This window comes from Lagopus leucura, unplaced genomic scaffold, assembly GCF_019238085.1.
Source record: "Lagopus leucura isolate 7727_CA_CO unplaced genomic scaffold, USGS_WTPT01 Super-Scaffold_73, whole genome shotgun sequence".
Classification (NCBI taxonomy): Eukaryota; Metazoa; Chordata; class Aves; order Galliformes; family Phasianidae; genus Lagopus; species Lagopus leucura.
In genome coordinates, this window is record NW_024962252.1 from 40,353,153 (window position 1) to 40,378,570 (window position 25,418).

The 25,418-nt window shown below is 36.8% G+C and overlaps 1 protein-coding gene across 1 annotated transcript in view; it reads left to right on the plus strand.

Annotated features, from left to right (window-relative positions):
• The first annotated feature begins 207 nt into the window (after positions 1-207).
• RFX6 (regulatory factor X6) overlaps positions 208-25,418 on the plus strand; it is a 34,681-nt gene continuing 9,470 nt past the window's right edge. The window contains exons 1-12 of the mRNA XM_042891664.1: positions 208-391; positions 531-687; positions 2,385-2,508; positions 4,012-4,073; positions 10,211-10,288; positions 13,626-13,653; positions 18,429-18,536; positions 21,120-21,197; positions 21,291-21,404; positions 23,341-23,390; positions 24,167-24,326; positions 25,119-25,263. Coding sequence (XP_042747598.1) covers positions 208-391; positions 531-687; positions 2,385-2,508; positions 4,012-4,073; positions 10,211-10,288; positions 13,626-13,653; positions 18,429-18,536; positions 21,120-21,197; positions 21,291-21,404; positions 23,341-23,390; positions 24,167-24,326; positions 25,119-25,263 — 1,288 coding nt within the window. The remainder of the gene's footprint in view (positions 392-530; positions 688-2,384; positions 2,509-4,011; positions 4,074-10,210; positions 10,289-13,625; positions 13,654-18,428; positions 18,537-21,119; positions 21,198-21,290; positions 21,405-23,340; positions 23,391-24,166; positions 24,327-25,118; positions 25,264-25,418) is intronic.

Genomic DNA, 25,418 nt, shown 5'->3' on the forward strand with positions numbered 1-25,418 from the left:
GGGAGCTGCCGTCAGGAGGGAGGGGCGCACCGGGCCCGCCGCCTCCCGGGGCACACCTGTCTCCGGCTTCGCCTCTCCTCCCTCTCGGCCGTCCCCGCCACCGCAGCCCCGCACAAGCGGCCCGCACCGCCCCGCGTCCGTCCCGTCTCGTCCCGTTCGGCCGTCCATGGGAGCGGCGGCGAAGCGAGGCAGGTGCCGCTGAGCAGCATGGCCAAGGGGCCCGAGCAAGAGGACGCCTTCCTGCACCTCCCGGCCACGCAGGCGATGTCTGCCGCCGCCGCGCCGGAGGAGTGTTACGCGGAGCTGCTGGCGGGCGGCCTGCTGCCCTACGCCGAGGAGGGGCTGGGAACCGGGAGGGGGCTGCCGGAGTTGCCCGTTGCCATCAAGTCGGGTGAGGACCGCGGGGAGAGCCGCGGGGGCGGGCCCGGCCCGTTGGGCAGCGCCGGTTTAACGGGAGGCTCGGGGGGACGGTGTGCTACCGACCTAACGCCATCCCCGGACTGCTTCTCTCTCCGCTCCCTCTCGCGCAGAAGTGCCTTTTAACGGTGAGACTCTCTCCTCGGAAGAAGAGGATGCAGATACTCACGACGGCAAACTGAGAGCCGCGGACAAGAGCCCGTCCCCGAAGAAGAGCATCACGCAGATGATGAAGGACAAGAAGAAGCAGACGCAGCTCACCCTGCAGTGGTAGGGCCGGCTGGACGGGGGGGGCTCCCAAAGGGCCGCTCCTCCGCCTCGGGGCTGTGCACCGCGCCGCTCGTTGGCCCTGGCTGCGTTCGTTGGGTTCCTTGGACTTATTTCAACTTTTGATAACCCTCGTCTCCCCCAAATTCCCGATGTTTTGAATTAGTGGAGGTTTATCTGTTAGCAGAAACCTCTGTTGGGTTCCCCCGGCATATGGCTGTGAGAGGTGATGGAAGATCAGATTTATTCGGGGCAGAAAGCACTGTGGATCAGCCTATTGTACCTGGATGTGTGATCTAGGCTTCTAATACAGAATGAAATTGCGCTTATTTAGCTGGTCGTCCTGACTGGGTAGGGATACACTACTAACATGCATATAGTCAGTTCTGTTATTTTGTTTCAGGAAAATAACATTGTCTTCTTTTCAGATGCACTAAACCTAAATGTCTTTAAAAAAGTAGGAATGACAAATTACCGAAGAATTATACTTACTGTTATTATTCTGTACAGCAACGACAGTTACATGTTCGCTGTCTCTCACTGTACTTTTTGCATTACATTCTACCACCCACAGATGCCCTAACTCTGTTTCAGTTTAGTAAAAATGAACCAAAGAGTTCAAATTCTGTAGGCTTTAACCTACAGAATTTAAACCTTTAAAAGTTAAGGCTTTAGGTCTTTCCTAAAGTATTCGGGAAGTTAGTGAGCAGTACTGTTGAATTAAAAGGGAGCTTAGATACCAAATGCAGGCTGTAAATCTAGAGCTTTCTTTATGACTGAAAAACAAGAATAATGTGGATATCCCAGTTTCTTACTTTAGTTTACATCTGACTTAGAGCAGACAGAGAACTGTAAGGATTTGAGTCTGGGGAGGATGTGCAAAATTATTCCATGTGCAGTATTTACTGTGTGGTATTTTCTTATACATTGGTGTAGTTTAGAAAACAAATTTATAGCATATGATTCCAGGAGTAGCAAATGATTGATGATGACAAAGAAAAGAAACAATCAGGAGTTGGCCACCTTGTTGTTACCAATAGTTCAGCTGAAGAGGAAACAACTGGCTTTCACTTGTTTTTAAATTTGACTTTGTCGACCATTGTCGGGCACTTGTATTTTACAAACAGATGCACAAAAATGTATACTCTTCAGAAAATGTCAGATCTTTGATTTTTGCTACGGTTTGGACAAGAAACAGCTTCAGGTCCCATGTGGAAAATAAAAATCCAAAGTAGGAAAAAAAAAAAGAGAGAGACAACATTTGGTGTTAAATGTATATTGGGACAGAAGATGCAAGATGAAGTCCCTGCTCTGTTCGAAGGTCAGGCTTAAACCCAGGTCTTTCACTGCGTAATTGGTGCTCATCTTCTCAGAGCAAGGTTGGTTCTTACGTGGTAGTCATTTAAATAAAAATCATTTAAATTAAATTGCATTGAAGAAGGCTCATTAGGAAAAGGGACCTGCCTCCAGGTGTTCCGTATTGTGCTGCTACCTTAAGCATCAAGTGTGGTCAATTTCTGGTGTGTGTCGTATTCAGTAGAAACTCACATATGTGCCATCATAGAAATCTTAGTGAAGTGGAAAAAAAAATAAATTAAAAAGAGGGCAGTGTCAGAAAAAGGAAAGGGGAATAAAATGGGGAAACATGCTGTGTTGCCTCTTACTCTTCAGTAAGAAGAGTTTCTTCTTTTTCTGTACAGGCTGGAAGAAAACTACATTGTCTGTGAGGGAGTTTGCTTACCAAGATGCATCCTTTATGCACATTATTTAGACTTCTGCAGAAAAGAGAAGCTAGAACCCGCCTGTGCTGCAACTTTTGGGAAGGTAAAGAACAAATGTCTTTATCATTCGTTAGGCCAGTTCTTTGACGGACTTTGAGTTTGGTGCACCTGTGTTAAAATGTTTAATAAATTCATGGTTTTTTTTGCTGTTAATATACATAATGAAACTAATTATGTGATTACATATGAGAGGATTTTATGACAACCACTTTAGGAAGATCAAAAAGAACTTCAGCTTCTTCTTTGTTTTATTTTCTCTCCAAGTGTTTTTTTTTTTTTTTTTTTTTTTTTTTTTTGATGGTGACATTAATGTGGTTCTTTCCATTTAAAAAAAAAAGAAAAAGACATAGAAGATGCTTTTAATTATACTAAAGTGTAAACTGAGAAGTGACACAACAAGCGATACAAGAAGGGGAATAAAAGTTAATAATGAAAAGAGCTCCTGAATGGGGGGGGAAAAAAAAAGTTGATTTATCCCCTTTTCTGCCTTTCCCTACAATTAATCCTGAAATCATTTTAATGAAAGGGAGATGTGAACTTTCCTAATTAAACTCTGAGTAGTTAGTGAAAGGGGAAACCAAAAATGCTGATCTTTTCATTGTTTGTAGATAGCAAAATGCATTAATTTAATTAAATAATAATAATGGATTTTAAATCCAGTTCATAAAATGTTCACTTACTAATTTTTTCATCCCTGAATAAGATACACTTTCTCAGTGTATATCTAATTTTCATTACATAGTTCCGACATAAATGAGGAAGACATCAGCTTTCCATTTAAACTTTGTTTTGACAGGGATCTATTAGCTATGTCTACTAGTTCTACTTCTATTATTGAGTTTTGTTCTCAGTAAGTCTTTTCCCTTAAGCATTATTCTTTATGGGAAGAGTAGGATGTTTTTAGGGCAGTAATCTCAATCTCAGGAGTCCAGTGACAGAATGTTTTTCTTGATTTTATTTGAATCACATTATGTACCTAACAGAAACTTCCACACTGTTTCAGTGAGCATAAATGCATTTAAGACTGTGCAGCCTTTTGATAGTAGAGGGCATAGAAATAGGAAATATTTTTTCCTTAGCCTTGAGATCAGTTTTAAATCAAAGTTTGATTTATTTTTTTTTTTAAATTAAAAAATCAGCTTATTTCTAGCTGTTTGACTTTGAAAGTGGAACGGCTGGCAGCCAAATCTTTCCCTTGGTTCTATTTAGATCTCTGAAGCTAAAGATACAGTTGCACCTTAGGGATCTGAATGGGGCAGGATCATGGGAGAAGTCTTTGCATTGTAGAAGTGAAAATGGAAAGGAAGAGCAGACAAAGAACTTGAGAAGACTGGAGGTACACAATGAGATGGATGAGGTTGGAAGGACCTCTGCAGTGTACAACATGCGTAATTGCTTATGTTGTGTTGTGTGTGCCACAAATACTTATTTACAGACTACATTAGGCTGTGTATTGATCCGTACTTATCCTCCAGTTTCTTCCATGAAAAAAATGCCTGAGAAAGTACGTCACTGTTAGAAATTAATACAGTTGTTTTCTCTTTAGACCATTCGCCAGAAATTCCCTCTCCTTACCACCAGGCGGCTTGGAACAAGGGGCCATTCCAAGTAAGGAGCTCTAATCTGTGTATCTGCTTACCAGATACGTTCTGCAAATCAAATGTATTTCCATGCCTTCATAATGAGTACTAATCGGTAGGAGGGGTTATTCAGATGGAAAGCTCTAAGCGATAACTTGTAATGTACATGATGAAACTGAAGTAGCATTTAAGTGAAAACCTTACGGCAGGCATAATTTCTAAAAGCAAACTGATAAACCTTCCAAAGCACAGTTATTTTTATAGAGCCATTTGCTTGTTGAGAACATACGTCAAAATCTTGTATGTGTGTGTATAAAACATTTTATAACATATCATCATTACAGCTGTTCATCTTTCTATAAATAATGTGCAATTTAACTGTGATTTCATTTGCCTTTTGTAAACCTGACAACTTTCAAACTGTTCAGTCCATAGCAATACTGCTTAATTTAAAGGCTGTAGAAAAAAGCATTGTCCTAAATTTAGAAGAAAGTATGTATCTGGATAATTTTTAAAAGCTCTGATTAGTATACAGCCTGTTGCATGGTTATTTCATATATGATGTATCCATTTGATTTGTGCATTTCAGCTGCAGAATGTTAGAATGTAAAACATTCTGCAATTGCAAACAAATTGCAGGCAGTTACGTATTATTATTACCTTTGGTGAAATGTTTTGTTTGTTCTGGTTCTGGCACTGTGTTTCTAGTTGTGGTAAAATGAGTCTAAAGCAGTGGTGAACAGTGGTAACAACATCCCTTGCCTCCACTCTCTCACCTATGTTCTCATGCCAAGACTGCTGAGGACATACTGAAGAATTTCTCCCTGGCTGATTTTTTAACTTTTAGTAGGAAATGCTCCCTTTTAAGGAGGTGAAAATGTACTGGTGTAAGGAATGTAGAGAAGCAATAATCTATAGATGCTGTATAGAGTTTTTAGGGAGTTATACTTTTAGAAAAGCCATGTATAGGGAATAAGAGGGATTTCATGCATGCATTTTTCTGCTGTGCTGAAGTTGAGCTATGGTTACAGGCATAAGCTGCTGCAGATTTGGTCAGCTTTTCAAATGGACATTTGCTGTTGCTGTTGTGTTTAAATTTTTAAGGGATATGGCATTCATAGTCTGTGCAGAAACATTTGGTAACCTTCTGTTTCATGAATGCCTCTGTTAAGTCTTAATCATGTTCACAAGCCAGCATATTTAAAGGTATACTTTCAAGTTTTAATGAATGAGAGAATACAAGGGCAAAATACTGCAAAGATGCTCATTATGTTTTTGATCTGATATATCTAATTAATTCATAAACAGGATCCAAACTTCTAAAACATGTAATATATCTGTGTCATTAAAGCATAGTATATAAGCATCCACTAAGTAAAGAGATATGTTTCAAATGTTGTTTTTGACATGGGAATCTAACTATAGACTTAATTGCATCACTATAATTCTCTTTACTCTGAGATATTTAACTGTGCTAGTACAGATATGCTTCATACATAACATTTCTTCAGCAGATCTAATAGCCCTGTGGTATTATGGTGCTATATTTTCATATGGATTAACTGTTCTTGGGCAATTTCCTCAAAGGAGGATGAGGCATCAGCAGGTTTTGTTTGAACATCTGGCGTATTTTTCTCTCTTTTTTTTTTTTTTTTTTTTTTTTTTCTTCCCCCCAGGGGTTTTCTTCTTTAGCAATTAAATTCTAAATTTTAAGCATGATAGTGGAAGTGACTTGTTTTTTGTTGTTTTTTTTTTTTTTTTTTAATTTTGTTGCTGCTGTTAATATTTAGATATAATATTAGAGAAGCAGTAATAGCACTAGCTATTTTTGACAATGATGTTTTGTGCTGTGATATTGCCCAGGAAGCAATCGTTGTCCAAAAGCATGAAAATGCTCTCCAGTAGAATCATTATTATATTACAAAGCAAAGCAAACTCCCTAAGAATAAAAAGCCCTGCACATACTGCATGCACACCCAGTAACACATTGATAGAGCCTGTCCATGACCAGAAGAAAGCAAAGAAAATAAATTATCTATTTCAGGAACTCCAAGGTGACAGAAATTTTCTTCTACACCATACTCATGGACATGAACTGGATTTTAGAAAAAAATGCTGTTCTAAGATGTGAGGCATGGGTGCTGCTCTGAGGTGTGAGATATACAGACAAATGTTGGTTTCTCTTCAGGCTCTGAGCAACATTTTTTTGTCTGAGGTTCCAGGAGGGGCCTTAGAAGTGGTTCTAATAAATTCAATAACTTGGGTCCTCAGTCAGAGTGTGCCTCACTCTAATGGTGTATTTGTACTGTATGTACAAATGTAAATACTAAAATACTCTTTTAAACATTTGACCAAAAAAGTACAGCGTATTGGACCTAGTTTTGTCAGCAGTGTTCACTTTATCTCTGATGCCCATGCTGATCACTCCAGGTTGCTGAATAGCAGGGGAAATTTCTATATCCCAGCTGACTGAAGGAGGGCACAGCACCATAAATAAACAAATGTTGCAAACTCTTCTCTGAGATTACCATTTCTTAAGCAATGGTCGTCTGTAGACCAGGTTCTGAAGCCTCCTTTTTGCACAGGCGGTGTTGAATATACCATGGCCATTAGTAGAATTTAGTTGTGATCTTCATTGTACATGAGTTATGTGGAGCAGCTATTCAGGAAAATGCACACGGGAGGCTGCTGAGCTCAAGTTACAATTTAATTTCTATGTAGACTTTGACCAATGTTGAATCTTAGCTTTTATCCATCATGTCTGAAAACTATTATCTTATTTATTAGGAGTGATTTAGTGGGTTAATAAAACTGATATGGCAGCTGGCCCCATGATAACAAGTAATTGCAAGTCCCTGAACAGCTTAAGCCTATCATTTCCTTATCAGCTATCATTTGTGTCAGTGTATGCTAAAATCAGGGCTACTAGTTGCATAGGAACATATGCTACAATAAGCCACTGAAATTAAGAGAAAAGCAGTTCAGTTTGTTTTTCAATAGATCTGTTACAAAAATCAAGAGTAAGTTTCTTATGCCAGCTGATTTCATTTTATGAATTATATGATAGAAATAGAAGAGTAGAACACGTATAAGGAGACAGAAAGAGGGCACTTGAAGTTGTAGGGTAAAGATGTTATCAGCATGTCTGAAGTAGGTATATTACTATCAACAGTGATAGTTGTAAAAAAGTAAAAAGTAAAAAAGAGTAAAAAAAAAAAAAAGATATTCAACTAATCACTTTGGGATGTAAGAGAATAAAAATCCTTATATCTTATTATTCTGTGAAGCATGCCAGGCACAACTTGAAAAGCACAGATAATTTTTTTTTTTTAATATAGCTTCTGTGCCATGATTAGAAAGCTGCATTATTTCATTAGTAAACATTAAAGGAAATTAGAAGGATAGTTGCTCTGCTCTAAGGACATGCTGAATAGGTGCTGAAAGCTTCTATTCTTCATTTAATAAGATGTCACAAATGTAAATTCTGGTATCTTGGGGCATTCCAGAACAGGAACAAATATTTCTCCAGCCATACAAATCTGAGAATGTAAATCACACAACAGTGGCTGTTTCTAGCCCAAAAATCTGTTATTACTAAATTAGATATTGAATAATATAGACCTTAATTCCTAATGTATGAAAAATTTTTTGTTTTCTTTGGCTTCTGGTATACCAGTAGGGAGTTTCAACTGGTGTGTAATTGAAACTGAGAGGTTTGGGATGTCAGAATGCAGAAAATGCTTGCTCATATGGTCAATGCCAAGTATATTACTGTGCCTGTAACATTTCTAAAGAAGTAATCAGAGCTCTGTTTAGTTTTTCATCCTGTGCAATGCACAGACTTTGTGATGTCAAGATTAAGTAAACAGTGTTCTTTCTTTCACAGGATCCATACATATACGTTTTCAAAACTACCTAAGTCTCATCGAAAATAACTTCATTTTTATGAAAGAGAAAAAAGTCCATGCCTTTAGCATTTTTGTCAGAACCCTTTCAAATATTAGGAATTTTCTGACATAGGCGTTTGGCCCAAATCCATCTGTTTAATACCCCTTGACCAAGAGTAATGACTGAAAAGCTTCAGGACTTTAATTTTCACAATACAGATGACGCACTAATGTATCTGAAATAGAGGACAACTGTACAGCATTTTGACATTTAATGAAAGGTCACATTTAGTGTAAGACATCCTAAACCACCTTGAAATGTTGCTCTGATTTGGTCACTCAGCTTTGATTTTATTCAGTAAAAAGGGAATTGTAATAAGCAGATGTACCTGTGTCTGATCTTCTGAGAATTAACAGATATTTTATAATGCTGTGTTCATCACATCACTATCCCAAGACAAATATTTTTTCAGGAAAAGAAAATCAGAAACGTAAATTAATAGATGAGAGACATGAGAGACATTTGGCCTTCTTAAGGGTCTCGCCACTGTGATCTACCAGTATTACATAGATTCATCAATTTCAGACAAACAATATAAGCCATGATATTTAACAGCAGCCACTTTTTTCTAGTTTTCTGGCTATGGAATCCTGGATGCACCCAATGGAAACAAAAACAACTATGTCAGCCAAGACTTTCAGAGCCACCTAAGCTGAGCAAACTTATCACCAACAAATATTTTCTTAGTATATTTTGTATCTAATGTCTTTTTCATATATAGTTTTTTGTTCTTATCTACAGCTACCCAATGTAAAAACAAACTGTAGAATTGTAAATTTTTTTCTAAATGAGCATCATCAGGAATAGCAGAAGTGAGCTGAAAACCTTCATATGTTCTATGAACTACTTGCTGGTACTGTGTCCAAGCCGGGGGCCCCAGTACAGGAAGAATGAGAAGCTGTTGGAGTGGATCCAGAGGAGGGCCACAAAGATGATTAGGTGTTTGGAGCACCTCTCCTATGAAAATAGGTTGAAGGAACTGGGCTTGTTTAGCTTGGAAAAGCGAAGGCATCAGGGAGACCTCATCACAGCCTTCTAGTATTTAAAAGGAGCTTACAGGCAGGAGGGAGACAGAATTTTTACACAGTATGATAGTGATAGGGCAAAGGGAAATGGCTTTAAGCTAAAAGAGGGGAGATTTAAGTTAGATATTAGGAAGAAAGTCTTTACACAAAAGGTGGTGAGGCACTGGTGCAGGCTGCCCTGAGAAGTTGTGAGTGCCCTGTCCCTGGAGGTGTTCTAGGCTGGGTTGGATGGAGCCCTGGGCAGCCTGATCTGGTGAGTGGCAGTACTGCCCATTGGCACAGGCTTGTAACTAGGTGATCTGTAAGGTCCCTTCCAACTGAAGCCATTCTATGTTTGTATCTTAAGAATGAAGTTTTTGAGAAGTTTTTGAGGTGTTTTAGTGAAATCAGTGCAATGTGTTGCCTATCACCCCTGATGGAATTTTTCCATGACCAAATCTTGCTCTCCCACTCTGCTCAGGAAGGTCACTTCTTCCGCAGCAAAATCAGTGGAAAGCAGTATCTTATGCATAATCAGATTTCTTAGCACCAGCTCTTAATGTTAAGGTGTCGTGCTCAGAGCAGCAGGGGATATACAATAAATGTTTCCTTCTTCCAGTTCTGCTTTGAGGGCAATAATTTCCAGGAGAGCAATGAGGGAGATGGATGGAGATGATAACTGCTTAAACAGCTAAAGAGGAGTCAGTCAGCCTACAACCCATGAGATGAATGAATGAATAATGTATTAGCATTGCTCATCGCAGAAGGATGAACACTAATTTATGGGGGAAAAAAGCAGTAGGGAGTTACTTTTACTGGAGAAATCCTCTAGATAAGACAGTAGTATACCTGATAGATTATTACACCCGATGGATCAAGCCAGCACCTTTGCAACAACCTGGAATTAAAATGAAAGACAATGCATATTAAGAGAAAGAGATATAACAGGTTTCTGGTAGATATATTCTTCCAAGTAACATGATTGTAAAAGAGAAAATGTTTTAAATTTAGAGAAGATGTTAGCCTTGAATTTTGGACAGTGACAATTCTATTTTCTATGAGACCAGATTTTTTTTTCTATGGCAGTGAAAGAAATTAGTAGAAACTGTTAAGGAAAGTTTTCATATAGCATTGAAGATCAATTTGACAGTTTGTTTTATTTGACATGTCATACAGAAATAAAAATACTCTCTCTTTTTTTCCCCCCCCACAGGTATCACTATTATGGAATTGGCATTAAAGAAAGCAGTGCATACTACCACTCTGTGTACTCTGGCAAAGGCTTAACCAGGTACAGTAGCATATATCTGAGATGTAAAGCCTCTGCACCTGCTTTAGAAAGATAGTCAGTGGAGGTGCTATTTAAAACTTCCCTAAGGAAGGTATTTATAGGACACTAATTGCTGTTGATACCAGAACTAATATTGCTGCAACTGTCAATATCTGGCATTCAAAGATTTAGGTAGCAATTTGCTCCTTAGATACATTGATTTTTGTTTTAACAGCTTGATCTGGATCTTTCACTCGTATCTACCAGTACGGCCTCATCATAGTAAGCACAGAGCTGCATTAACATATACCATAAGAGGATTTTTTAGTGTAAGACAGCAAAACACATTTTCCGGAATACTTGTCTCATTTTGTTTGCTTGTGCATCATCCTGTGATTTCTTTCCCCAGGACAGCTTCCCATTATGAAACGTCTGGAGTACGGTGTGAAGCTGGCACCTGTGGGTAGGAGGGAGGAGGGGTTAGTGTAGATTAATATTTACAGGTCCTTTAACTGGCTAATATCAGTTTAAACCTAACCCAGGAAGCTCTAATTATATTTATTTAAGGGACAGCTAGCAGGATCAATACGTTACGATAGCTGCCTGTTGGTTTGCCAAAGATTAATAGTTCGTAAAACAAATGTCTGTGTTCACATATGGCTTGAATGACGGCTTTCATTGTCTACAGCAGAACGCCCATGTAAGTGGGAACTAGGAGAAAGGAAAAGAGTAAATGAGCTTATAATCACACACAGAAAATTCAGCTGCTATCAGATTCAGGTTATATCCAAAGAGCCTTTTCCAAACAACATAACAAGTGTAAAAATTGGGGGTAATGTCACCAGTAATGCTGAAAAGGAGGATTCTCTCTACTGAAGGCCTCAAGGTATAATAGAATGGAATATGCTATTTCCTTACCCATCGTTTGTCCAAAGCTGTGGAGGTGTTGCTGGTGCACAGCTAGATTATTTTTTTTCACAATTTAGCATTATCTTGGACAAATTGTTCGTTGAATTGACAAAAATCAGTTCTTTTCACATAATTCCTTTTCACATAAAGGAATATCATTATTCTTAAACCTCAACTCTGTCAGTCAATGCCCTTTTCACTGAAAACTCTATCCTCACACAATCTAATAATCATAAATGTTAACAAATTGAAGATTCTGCAAAATTCCTCAGGGCTGGATTTTCAACTATCTTTGCTCACATAATCATATATGTAGATTTTTGCAAGTACTTAATACTTCTGAAGTCCATTTTTTCATATGAGTGAGATAGCTGTGCATTTTTGAAAATCCTGTGCTCCACATATCAGAATTATGCCAAATACTCCAAAAGAATCGTGTCTTGAAATTCCTAAAATTAAGGTGGTTTGTTTCCAAAGGTAACTCTAGATATCCCTGTCTTGAATAAGAAATACAAGAAGAGGGACTGGACTCTCAGCTTATCGATTGCTTAGCATTCACTAGCTAGGAACTTTTTATTTGTGTCTGGACTTGTGCTCTCATGTTGGAATCATTGAATTTTCAGGATTCAGCAGTCACTAGCTGATTTAGAACAGAAGATTGAATGCTGACTTTGCATAGTCAGGGCTATCACTGTGTTTGGATATGGCTGTGTGAGGACAGTGACGCAGTAGTCTGGGGTTAATAGCAGACTTACAGGGAAGAAAACTCAGGCAATGTGGGGATTCAGAACAGTGTGTAAATATCCCAGTTACTGCTTGCTAAATGTAATGATCCATCTTTAACCTCTGCCCTTTGCCCAATCACTGTTCTAGAAGTGAGCAATAAAAAATTTTTCCTGGATCAATCTCAGAGCAGAAATAGGCACTGGAAATATATGATTTGATGATGGTATCAGATCACACTATGCCAACACAAGTAAAAGTACATGTAGGTCTTTACCACAACACATGCTAAGTAAATGGCAGCTTGTGAAATGATTAGAAGGGGCCTTGGTTTAGTTGCCTAAATATAGGCCTGCAATTCCATTTCAGATTTAATTGACATTTGAGTGTTAATATCTTTGTAACTGAGCTGACTACTGTGGTCTTTAAATGTAGGATTGTTGATGCTTAAATCCTTTAATTCCACAGTAAATTTGACCTCCTAGTTCATTTAAATATCACACTTTGTACCACAAAAGGAGAGTAACTGATGCTAAAGTTGTTGATATAGATAGCATTTTAAGAAGCATAGCTTTAGGTTGTGATTAAGGTTCTGTAGGAACAATTTCAGCCGATGCTGCTTAGTGTTTTTGCTGTACATTCTGTGTACATTATACTACCTCTGTAGAAATCTGCAGTCCATAGCAAAAACATTTAGCTATGAAGCTAATCAGCAACTCATTGTAGTCAGCTGTGAGTTATGCCTTCATTCATGCTCTTCTGTTAGCAAACCAGGGAATTCTGTGGGTAATGTAATGAATCATCACGTGATGGGAACTGTGCCTTGCCTGAGCAGGTGGAATTCATAATCTTTCAGTCTCTGGTTTTGAGTCCTGCCAGCATAGCATCTCAACAACATGGAATGACTGCATTGCTGCTAATAATTATAAGACTTTGTTGCCCACAGTATCTTATCAGCTGGCAGAAGAGGAAGTAACAATGATCAAACAAGCAGTGCTATCTTGCACATTTATCATTATACTGATCCTTTAGAGTCTCTATCCTTACACATTCTTTAGTGAAGTAGCTATAATTTAAAAGGTGTGTTTTCTAATGTCTGCCTCTTAGTCCATTGAATTCATCAGGAATCTCTGGAATGGACTATTAAAAGCACAGTCACCCTACTGCAAAGTATTTTTGATAGTTACAAAATACTTCATCTCAGAAATGCATTTTGCTTGTATCGGAATAGTACTGTGGTAAAAGAGAGTGAGAGATCATACGTTTTCTTAATTTTCCTAGAAAGTGTAAATTCTAGATACATTTTGTTTCTATTCTGAATTTACTTAGATGCATAAAAAAATTTGAGTTTCCTCAACCTCATGGACTTGCATTACGTTGCTCTTCCGATATTTGTAAAGTTGCAGAGATCCAAAGAAATAAACTGAAATTGAGTTTTATACATCACTTTTTGGTCCGTGGTCTGAATCTTCATGTTTAAAAGCTACTTTCAGTAAGTTTCCTTGATATCGTAAAACACTTGCAAGCCAATGGAATAAGTTTAGAAAAAAGCATGGGTTTTAGTATTATATTTGGAGAAACATAAGTCATTTTTCTAGTCGACCTATTTTACATGTAGATACAGGTATGTAAGTATGTGTATATGACAGAATGATAGAATATACCTGTATGTATATTAAAAATGTTTTACTTATGAAAAAATAATAAAATACATTTATTTTCAAAGGTTCTCTGGAAGCAAGTTGAAGAATGAGGTAAGTGCTTTAGTTGGTTTCCTTTCACTCCTATCATAATCAAAATAGTATTTGTGACCTGTGGTTTTCTTTATTCACTTCTTTCAAAATTTCAGCAGTATTTTGAATTAAAGGTTAGACTGCAAAACCCTTTTTCATGTCACTGAGTATTTGCTCCTCTAAATACATACTGGAAAGTAAGACTGGAAGTGAAATTTCAAATTTGTGTTCCAACCTAATGCAGCTGCAGAGGTTTGTAATAGGCTTTCCTAAACAGAGGCTCAAGGTCTAGCTTCTAAGATTTTTGTGTCCATTACTTTTGTAGGAAGACTTTCTCAGAATCTCATTGATCTGATTGGAAATTATAGGTTTTGATAAATGGAATTTTATACCTCTTCACCAGCATAGTCTTTTTCTCTTTTTGACTCTTTATGACATTTTATTATAATACATCTTTTTGCTACTTTTTCTCACTAGATGTAACAAAGAAACAGTCTTTAATCACTTATGGTCAACATTACAGCCTTTTGCTGTACTTCTTCCAATGTTATTATCTCTATAGATATTTTTTTTTTTTAAACAAAGTCTTGCAAAAGTCATGTCTCCAGTTTCTGTTGGAAATATCTCTTCTGATGAATCCTAGAACCATATATGTTTGGGATGTGTCAGTTTCACAAATCACCTACAGCTTTACTACTGTGCCATCTGATACAGTCGTTGTCATTCTGGCCATATTTGTTCTAGAAGATTAAAGAACATTGCACTAGTATCTTAATGGTTAAGGAGTGCTCTCAGGATTGTTCTTTGATGCTGAGTTCAACTGTCATGGCACAGCCTGCATCCATACTACTGAACTCCTAATTCTAAAAACAGCACAGTCATTTCTCATTGCCATTAGCATGAAGTAACAGTTGAAGCATGGCTGGGAATTGTTTAGAAGAGTTGTATCTGGCATGAACTGAAAAAAAATGCCAGGAACCATTCTGAATGATAAAGTTTCAATATTGTCTGGGGTCATTTCTTGATGCCATTTAATTTACCAGACTAAATATAGTTTCTGTGATGAACTGATAGAGAACTGGTCTTTCTCCTTTTTTCATTTTCAGATAAGCAATTCCTTGCTGATAGCAGAAATTCTTATTGGTTCCTGAGAGTGTAGCTTTACTCTATTGATTTTCAGCCCCTTTATTGCCCTTATCTGAAAGCCATCCAGATATTTCTACATGACCTCTTGGTCTTCCTCTTTACTGATGATTTCATTAGCTCATGTCAGCCAGTTTAATCTATGAAATACCCTGTGACATCAGTCCCAAATCTGATCTTTGAGAATTTTCACTTCATTTCCTTTTCTGCTCAGAAGTTTCACTGTAAACACTTGTTTAGCGGAAGCCACTTTCTTAAACATTTTACATTCTTCATCCAATCCCTTCTCTCATCAGCATATCTGATCATTTCCCATGGTAACACCATATCAATTATTTTAGTAAGTTTCCCATAGATTTGCAGCATTTTTCCCTGCTCAGATAATCAGCTATTTTATCAAAAGAAGATAGTGCTATGCCATGGGATATCAACATATTCAAGGATTCATCAGCAGTACTATAGCGTTCATTTTTCAGAGTTTGTGAATTAAAAATTTCTGATTCCCTTGGAATAAATGAATACATGCTTTAGTTCCATCTCAGATGTGGAACTCATGTTTCCATCAACCTATCCCGTTTCTGCTCTTTCTGCCCAAGCCTTCAATACCTTGGTCCACTCAGAAAGGTAATTACAAATAAGTCAGTGGAAATCAGTGAGGAAAGAGCATGAGATCTCTATTTTGTAGCTCTGTTGCCTGAAATTACTGAGATGGCTTGTAAGAGAAAAACATAGTTTTGTAGACAAAACTGAATTTTAATAATCTTAGGTTATTGAAAAGTTGGCAACATACTTTCTATTAAAGTGAATAGCGATGTGTCCTTATTCATAAGCTTGAAAGTACATGCAATTAGGTATTCCAGAAACAGTTACAATGGTTGCATAAGGTGTCTCAGTAGGAACATAAAGACATTGAAAAGATGTTAAAGCTCTGATTGTCTAAATATGCTGAGTAAATGGCATTTGAATGAACACTTACTTAGTGCCAGAGACACTGTTTACTTCTGGCATGTTTTATCACATTTTCTAGTATTCTCTCTGCAGGGGGAGATATCAGCAAATTCTTTTATCTAAACCAGTTAGTGCACCATTAGAGTCTGTATGGTTAATTAAGCAGATAATATTACTGTCATTATCTTAATGTTAAATGGCCATTAGAAACAGATGGCATTAAATTGAAAGGGCAAGTGGCAGTGGGTTAAAATATAAATCCTAGAACTGAGACACAGTCATATAAGCCCATTAGCAAGGTACAGAACATTGCAAATTATTTAAGTCACCCACCAACACCATTGCCTTCTTTTACATGAACTAATCCCTTCTAATCAGAATTTTTAGTATATTTCCTGAGTAACTGCATCTTAAAGTAATCGAGATTGCTCCTGTTGTTAAAAAAGAACACAACAGCTAAAAAAATAGACAAAAAAACACAAGCAGCTCCTGATACTAACAGGCAAAGTACTGACATGAAGAAATATTAATGCTTCAAAATTTCTATAACTTCTTTGATTTAGAGCTTGTATATAGTTGGGTAGTAGGTAGCATAAGCAAAGTGTATTTACATTATGTAACTTCTACTTCCTGGCTGTTTTGGTAGAGATATCACCCTATAGAAATGGGGGTAATATACATGGTGAATAAATTAGCTACGGCTATATTTTTGTCAGTGTTTCTGATAATTCCACTTGAATCTGACTTCCAGTTGGTGAGTCAACATTTTTAGGGAATATTTTTTTGCTCTCCTTCACGCTATAGTGAAATTTGACTGTATGCAAAGGGGTAGGAAAAGGCCGCTTAAAGTGCTATTCAAACACCTAGGGCATGGCCAAAAATTCCGTTCATTAGTACAAAAAGAATCTGCTCGGAAGTAATGGATTTACCACAGGAGTATGCAGAAAGTCTGCTCAAAGCCTTTGCCAGGCTTTAACATAAGGACTGGGTAGACTAAAACGTAGCAATGAGTTTCAGCCAAATAATCTTTCCTAGATGTGAGTGAAGTCCTCTGAGGATAAGCATGATTCAGTAAGGACAGCTCCATAACACAGATTCTATTGCTTCTCTTGTGGATGAGGGTTTCATCTTATATCATTTTAGAGCTTAATAAGCATGTTGTGGTTCATGTTATAAATATAGGCATAGTAACATTATATCACTGCAGGATGTGACTGTTTCACTCTGTGGAGAAACAGACTAAACCAGACTGTGAGCGTACAAGGTTAGGAATTTAAATGAGGATAGATTTACTTTATATTGCTTCATGGTCAGTTTGAGAACTGACGCAGACAAGGTGGCTGTTGTCCATCCAAATCCGATCTCTCCAAAGGCTCACATCTAATAATCATTCCAGATCTTTTCTCAGTGAGCAACTATTATGAGATGTGTCTGTAATATTTCAGAATTCAAAAGCTGAAGAGACTTGGAGAATTCTAAGAACTGCAAGGAACTCTCAAATCAGTAGAATTTAGTGTAATTCAAGACAAATTTATCTTGACTCTAGGTCAGTGATGACAATGCATCAACAAAGAAACAGGAGAGCACAAAACCACAGTAAGGAAATCATCCTTACTAAGACACGAAACTGAGATCATAATGCTAATGAACACCCTTGTTGTTAAAGAGGTAGCCCTAGAAAAATCATATATTCATTTCCTCTATAAGTTCCTTTGAAACTGCATTTCCTCTTTCCAGCCTTATTCTTTGACTCCTGAGTTTGAGTTTCAGGACTGAACTGCTTTACAGGATTTTTTTCTACTGTGTAAATCTATGCTTGTGCTTCCCAGCATAATTTTGTTTTGTTCTTATAGACAGAAACAAAATGCTGTGAAAATGTTTACTGAACCAGATGTAGACTCTCTGAAGTGAACAGCCAAACTCTCAGTCACTTCAACAGATTAGGAGGAAGCCAGATAAAATCAGTGCCATGATGCAGAAGGATACACATCTCAATCTGTCTTTTTTTTTTTTTTTCCTACATGAGTTTATGTGTGCACATGTTTCAGTGCAGTAGGAAACAGGACTGGAAGATATTTTCTGGGGTTTCATGTCAATTCTGTCATAATTACTTGGAACTATGTAATAAATATATCGTTCAGAAGTGTCCCTACATACCGTCATACCCATAATGCTATTAAATATTATCAAAAGTTGTGATAACATAAAATGTCAGGTATTGCATTTAAAGCAGCAGAATCCACTCTTGTGGTGCTATCAGAGCAGCAAGAGAACAGGGGAGAGCCATAGCACCACCAGTACCCAACTCCTTGCACAGGAAAGATGCATCTTAAATAAAACTTAGTGTTACCCTGGGGATATCACAATCCATCCTGTAGAAGAGAGTAAGTGATGATATTCTACAGAGTTTTTAAACATAGACTAAATTCAAATCTCACAGAATTCCATGAAATAATGTGGTCCAAAGGTTGCATTGTTCTGATAACTGCAATTGGTATAGTTTAGATTTAGGCATATCTTTCATTACCTTTCTGATCTGAAATACAGGTCTGGATAAGCATCATTATTTTGAAGACTAATCTGAATGTAGAAATTCTAGAATGCTGAGAGACTCTTCAGATAATATACATGTTTAGCATGAACTGTTGGTTTCTTTGAAGTTGAATTAGATATTTCAATGTTACTGTGTTTCCCTCACATTTCAGGGTGGTTTTACTCGGAAATATTCTCTGAGTTCCAAAACTGGAACTCTCCTCCCAGAGTTTCCAAGTGCCCAACATCTTTTACTTCAAGGATGCATTTCCAAAGACAAGGTAAAATATGAGCTACTTCTCTTCTAATTTACAGATCAAAAATTGCCACAATGTTTCTTGATATCTTAGCCTTTGAGGTATTGACATGAAAGAACCAGAAATGTCCATAATCAAACAGAGGTGACTGATTTATAGAGGGGGCAAACCTTTACTAACACCGATTAACTGGCTCTCCTCTGGAAAGATGGTTGAATTATTTACCTATTAACTGACCTAGTATTTTACAAACTGATGGTATGTAAGACGGGGAGAGCAAAACAAACAAACAGAGTTGTATTCATTCCAAATGCCTTTGGATTTAAGGTAAATTTTGTTCTGATTAGATCAGAACAAATAATTCACAGCAAATAATTAGATGAACTTTACAATCATTCATTAATTATTTGAAAGGAGACTGTGAAAATCAGAGTACACAGGTTTTTTTAGAAGTTAGTAAAATTGTATTCCAGAAGTAAGTATACAGTCTTGCTTAACCAAAGGGTCAGTTCAAAGTATTGCTATAGTATGTTTTATATCTTTGGCTGCTTTCTTCTGTGATGTCTGTATTGTATTTCTGTTCACATTACAGACTGCTATGTCCCTGAAGTGAGACAGATACCTTTTTGGTGCAAATTGTGAACTTGAATTTTAAGCTCCAGAATAGGTCATAATGGTGGTTGTCTTGAGATATGTTGCTTTAATACTTTTTGTTCAATGAGCCCTTCCTCTTAAATTTGCTCCATGTAGGCAGTGAAAACCAGGGTTCCTGTTTTGAAGAGCTAAACAGAAAGATTCATCTGTAGTACATATGTTAGCTGGAAAGCTTACAGATTCTAAAGAAAGTCAACAAACTGGGGTACTCAGCAGTGTACCTCATCCACTGCTATAAACTCCATTCATGAATTGAAATCACTCAAACAGCATTCTTGTAACATTTACATCTGGGGAACATTTGAGATTCCTTGCGGCCCAAGTACAGCAGCACAAACAAAACTGGATTTTACCACTCCAGCAATGAACTATAAGATGAAAATCATTTTCTCTTCATTCTTGGATTGGCACCATTGTAGCTGCTCTGGTATTGGGACCAGATGACAGGAGGGTCCAAGAGGGCTTTAGGGGGGAATCCCTTCTGCAAACAGCCTCCTGGAGTTATGAAGAGGCTGTGGGAACAGAGATGTATTTATGTGTCGCCCTCTCTTTCCCTGTTACTCTTTTTTATTCCTTGTTCTTGGTTGTAGGTTTTTTGTTTTGTTTTGTTTTGTTTTTGCTTTTTTTGTTTTGTTTGTTCATTGCTTTTAATTTTCTATTTTCTTTCCGCCCTGATTTTTTCCCCTCTTTTAGCTTATCTGACCAAGGATTATTGAGCTCTCTCTAGCAGTCCACACTGTTATCCCTCCACTTACTATCCCATCACTCAGTCTCCTAAAGTAAGATGCATCCAGAATTGATACAGTGATTTTTACATCTCTAACAGAGGACAAAAGAGAAGTGACTTTCCCAAGCTTTGAAGCAGAGAAAATGTCTAAATGATCCTTAGATTCTCTGTTGAAGAGAGTACATATGTGAAGTTTGACTCCTTCATTAAACTTTTAAGAGACTGTATGCAATGGAAATTGCTGGACAACTGTAGCAGTCAGTATTAAAATAGATTGATAATTTTTTTCATTATGTGTTTCTGAAGAAATATTATCTAAACTTCACATTTCCACCAAAACCTTCAATAAATTATCATACTGTTCTTGAATCTCGTATTTTGCTCCACTTTTTAAAATATATGTAGTTAAGGAAGCAGCTCTGAAAGTCAGCAAGGTCAATTTCCAAAGAAATCTGTGTTCTCAACCTATTGGAATAAAAGCTGTTAGAAGTTCATTCAAAACCCGACTTTGGTTTGCTGGAGATCTTCAAAAGCTGTAGTAAAACTTTCCATGCTTCTGTGCAGTAAGATTGCTTTTGCTAATGTCCATATTTCTTTCCTGAAAATACTTTACAAGATTCTTGTTTTATAATTTATTACAAATTTTTAAATTTACTGTAATTTTTTACAAACTCTTGTATTAACTTTGTGGAGTTCTTAAAATAAGGGAACGCTCCACTTTGATAAATTAATGCAATGAGATGAAAGGGAGTTTTGCTTTTTAAAGTTCAGTTCCTGTAAGGCAGTGATTAAACTTTGACCAAATGACTGGCAGCTATTTTCTCATTTGTCCAACTAGATGATGTTTCAGAACACTCATAGACGCCTATAGCAGCCTAATGATTAACTTGCACTACTCTTTAGGATTAATCTTAGCTTTCAGAAAGGTGAATTTACCATCTGACTGACTAATCTAGCTATTGCCTTACTTTGATATTCACATTTTCGCATTGCATAAGGATTCAAATACTACACTTCTAGCAGCAACATTGAAACTTGAAGGTGTTGATAAAAAATAAAGATTTGTGATGTCACTGCTTCTAAAGAACCTACTTGTGAATATGCATTGTAATACACTTTATATTTCATGTTTAAATTCTAGCTACAGAAAGCAGAAACCTAGATATCAATTGCAATACAGGAGAGAGCTAAGAAACTCTGTTTAATTATTCTTTCTTCCAAAATAGGTAGATACTCTTATAATGATGTACAAAACACACTGTCAGTGTGTCCTTGACAATGCAATTAATGGGAACTTTGAAGAGGTAAGATTGTTTGAACACACATTCTTGGTATATATACATAGGGAGCTAAGAAAACATTATTTATGTCCATAATTCTGGTTCTTACTCCTTTAGATTCAGCATTTCTTATTACATTTTTGGCAAGGAATGCCTGACCATCTTCTTCCCCTGCTTGAGAATCCCATCATTGTTGACATCTTCTGCGTTTGTGACTCGATTCTGTATAAGGTAGGTTAGGCATTTAGTTGCATGGATAATCTCAGCCACGTTATAGCTTCTGTCTATGTAAAAACAGTGTCAGTGTTACAACAGCAGGATGTCATTGCCTGCTTTCTGCATCTGTTTATGTGAATCAGCAAGGAGAAGAACGCCATGACTACAAGCAGCTCTCTAATTGTGAAATCCTTACCTGCTTTTTGAATTCAGCTAAAAGAAGGCTTGTGCGCTTCACTGACAAGGCTGAATAAGTTAAACCTGAATGAAAACTGAAGTGATGTTTTTACATAAAATACTATTGCAGTTTCTACCAGCAAGGACAGTCTTCAACCTATCAACAAGGTGATTCCACTTGTGGATCCACTACTCAGAGGCTATGTTTCATGGTACAGAGCAGGAACAATACTGAATTAAGATGTGCCCACTTTTCTTGCCTTTTAGCACTCCTTTCTGTTCCCATACTGTTAGATGTATCAGCAAAACTGTTTAATTGGCTGCATTCTAAGCTGGTTCAGGTTTTTAAAAAATAGTAAGAAACATTCTTTTGTAGAATTTTTGTGCAATATGAGCTCTTAGATCTTTTTCCTAGCATGATCCCACATATAGTTGTGCTAGTGAAACTAAGAATTGCAAGGGCACAATTAAGTAAGACTAGACCGTAGTAAAAATAAATTAACAAAGCTCTTGTGTTTTTAGTTTGTACAATTAAATAATTAACTAATAAGTGTGAAGTATCTTAAGTTCCTATTAAATAGTATATTGTTTAATTAGGAAATAATTTTCATCCTCTCTTTAACACATTTTTGCAACTGTATAGAGGAAATAATTAATGGCGTAACAGTGAACACCAAGCAGTCAAAGGAAGAAACTTGAGGCTGTTCAGCACTGAGTGCCTTATTATTATGTATCTGTCATTCTTTAATGAACAATGAGGGGAAATTTCCAGGGGAAGAAAATATGTATTTCTTAGAAACATATCAAACTATAAAGTGAGAAAGTAATTAACAATGAAGATGGTAATTACTACCCCGGAAATGACTCATTATGCCTAATTTGTTTGTAGAGGATATATTGTACACTGTGTTTGTGAGGCTTTTTCTGCTTTAAATCTGATGGCCCAGTAGATCCAATACTAACTTTGTTGATAATAAATATTTAATCTAATGGACACTTAAATACTAGAGGAGATCTGAATTAGAAATCTGATAAAGAAGAGCTATGAAAAGTTCATGAATTTATCATTGTCCTTTTTCTCTATTTTTCACCATTACTTTCTTATTATTATTTGAGACATTCTTGTTAGCACATCCAAGGAGGAATTCCGCTGTGTTATTATCAAACCATTTGAATTTTTAATGGAAAAATATTTTGACAATATTGGTGATCTAACAACTTTGCCTTCTGCACTAAGCTGCCCCAGAAGACATGTCAGCTGGCAGAGGTTTTTTTTTGTTTTTTTTTTTGCCAAAACAGTTCCATAATACCACAGTTAGCTGTAAGTGATCTGTCAAACTCTGAAGAACTTCAATGCCACATGCAGTACGACAGTAGAAAGAGTCAGGCAGCTAATAGTGTTTGAGGACTTGAGAGACTCTTGAGTACCTGCTTTATATTGGGACTAACAGTGATGTCTGAAAAGTCAAAATGGTTAGACACCTCACTTCTACTGACTGCTCTACTGTAAGGCAGATCTACTGTAAGCAGTAACATGCTGCAAGAAAGCATACATTAGGAGTGGGAAATATCTAGCTGTATAAACATCTCATATACACCTATCTAATAGTGATGGGAGAAAGATGAATACAGTAAGAAATCTGGACTGTAGGTTGAATGGCTTTACTCTGTATAAATTCCCTGTCCTTATCATTTTACAATCTAAGTAGACAAGAATGAACAGAATGAAGTGTCCAGTGAAAGTTTGATATCATTTTATGTTACCTTTTTGAAGGTTCTTACAGATGTACTTATCCCTGCAACAATGCAAGAAATGCCAGAAAGGTAGGTATAATAATGATACATTCTAATTGATAGTCATATTCCAATAAAATGGAGAACAAATAGCAGAAATTCTGTAATCTAGAGATTTTTTCTCACAATATTTAAGCTCATTTTTAGAAAAGTAAAGTAAGTATGGCAAAATAATATCAGCTGTGGGAACAGCTATAGAAGAGCCTTAAAATATTAGAAAGTATTTTTATGTTCTGTTTTCTGGCTTGTTGAATATCTTGAAATAAATTTCTTCTAGACTAAAGCCTTGGAAGACCAAAAAAGAAATAAATATGCCTTTGTTGTATGAGGAAAAATAATTGTTATCTCTTTTTTTTCAGAATACTTTTCAGGTTTGTATCATACACATCTTCATGGTATCTAAGCATTTTTTTTTTGTCAACAAGACAGTTAGAAGAGGATTATTATAAGTTACCTCTGAATCTTCTCACTTTTCCCCTGGAGGCTGTCATATTTGGGGTTTTATGTCTGTCTAAGATCTTGAGTTTCAGACACCTGTAATGGTTCTTGGATTTGTTATGGTTTATTCTTAAGGCTAATTGTTTTCAATCCATTTCAACTGGCAGATAGCTTATGTTTTTTTCTCAGAGGGGATACAGATCAATACATGGTCAGTTTTGGCCTTCTGATGATCAGTCATTTCCTGTTTCTTTTCAGGGATACCTGAAGAGTAATTCACAGATCTGTCCAGGATTCTGTGAATTATTTTTAAACAAATGCAATAAATCTTTTATTGGTATTTCTCTAAAATACATTTTTTACTGTAGTTTACTGGCAGATATAAGAAATTTTGCAAAAAACTGGGAACAGTGGGTTGTTTCCTCTTTGGAAAATCTACCAGAAATCCTGATGGATAAGAAACTGCCTATTGCTCGAAGATTTGTTTCCTCCCTGAAAAGACAGACATCGTTCTTACACCTTGCACAGGTAAACAGAATAAGATTTGTACATAAAAGATTGACAATTATATTCTGTTTATCTTTCTGGCTAGCAGATGTTAATTTTTTGTATTTTAAATGTTCAGCTTCAGCCATGGAAGACTTATGCCTTGTAGTTTTCAGTGAATGAGAACGAAGAGGCCATAAATAGATCTTCAAAATTTTGTAGTAAAAAAGAGAGAAAAGACCATGGTTATGGTGAACTACTATCGTGGGAATATTTGGCAATCATATGATAAAGTGTAATATATGAGAATTTTCTTTAGTACATTCTTGCCTTGCAAAGGTTCACTGTCTTGTCCACAGTGTCCTTTATTGAGTTTATCCCTTCTAAATTTTAACTGCAAGGAATATGTGATAGGCAGCTGAAGGTTCCAAGGCTGAGTTGGTAGGATGCAGATATTTGCAATTAGGAGGCACCTCCATATGAAGATTTAGTAGATTGTTGAAGGATACAGTACCTTTTTCAGAGCTTAGGTGCTAATGGAGGAATCTTTTGAGGGACTAACCCTCAGGTATAACTGTAGATTGAATAGCTATATATTATAATGGCTATATATATTCTTCTTGATTTAGACTTCTGTTGTATAAATCTTAAAAGTAGCATGTGGGTGATGTGAAAATTATCAGGAAAGGAAGGTACATAACAAAAATATTAGAAGTCTAATGGAAAGAGAATATTATTTCATCTGACCTCCAGTAAACACAGCTAAGAAAAAACAGCTACTGATTCTTTTCTGAGGAGAAGCTTCTCAGAATTTTGTCTTGATTTCTCTTACAGATTGCTCGGCCAGCACTTTTTGATCAGCATGTGGTGAATTCCATGGTGTCAGACATTGAAAAAGTTGATTTGAATAGTATTGGCTCTCAGGCACTCCTTGCAGTCTCAGGGAGTACAGATCCTGATGGAGAGGTCTACAATGAATGTAAGTCCATGGTGATATATTTGTAATGTTAAAATAAATGCACTCTTTATTCCATGTCGTACTACATAGAGATTGTCAGAGAAGAGACACAAAGACACTGCATTCTCTGATCTAGCTCATCATTAACTTTAGATCAAGAAAACCAATTTGTTGCC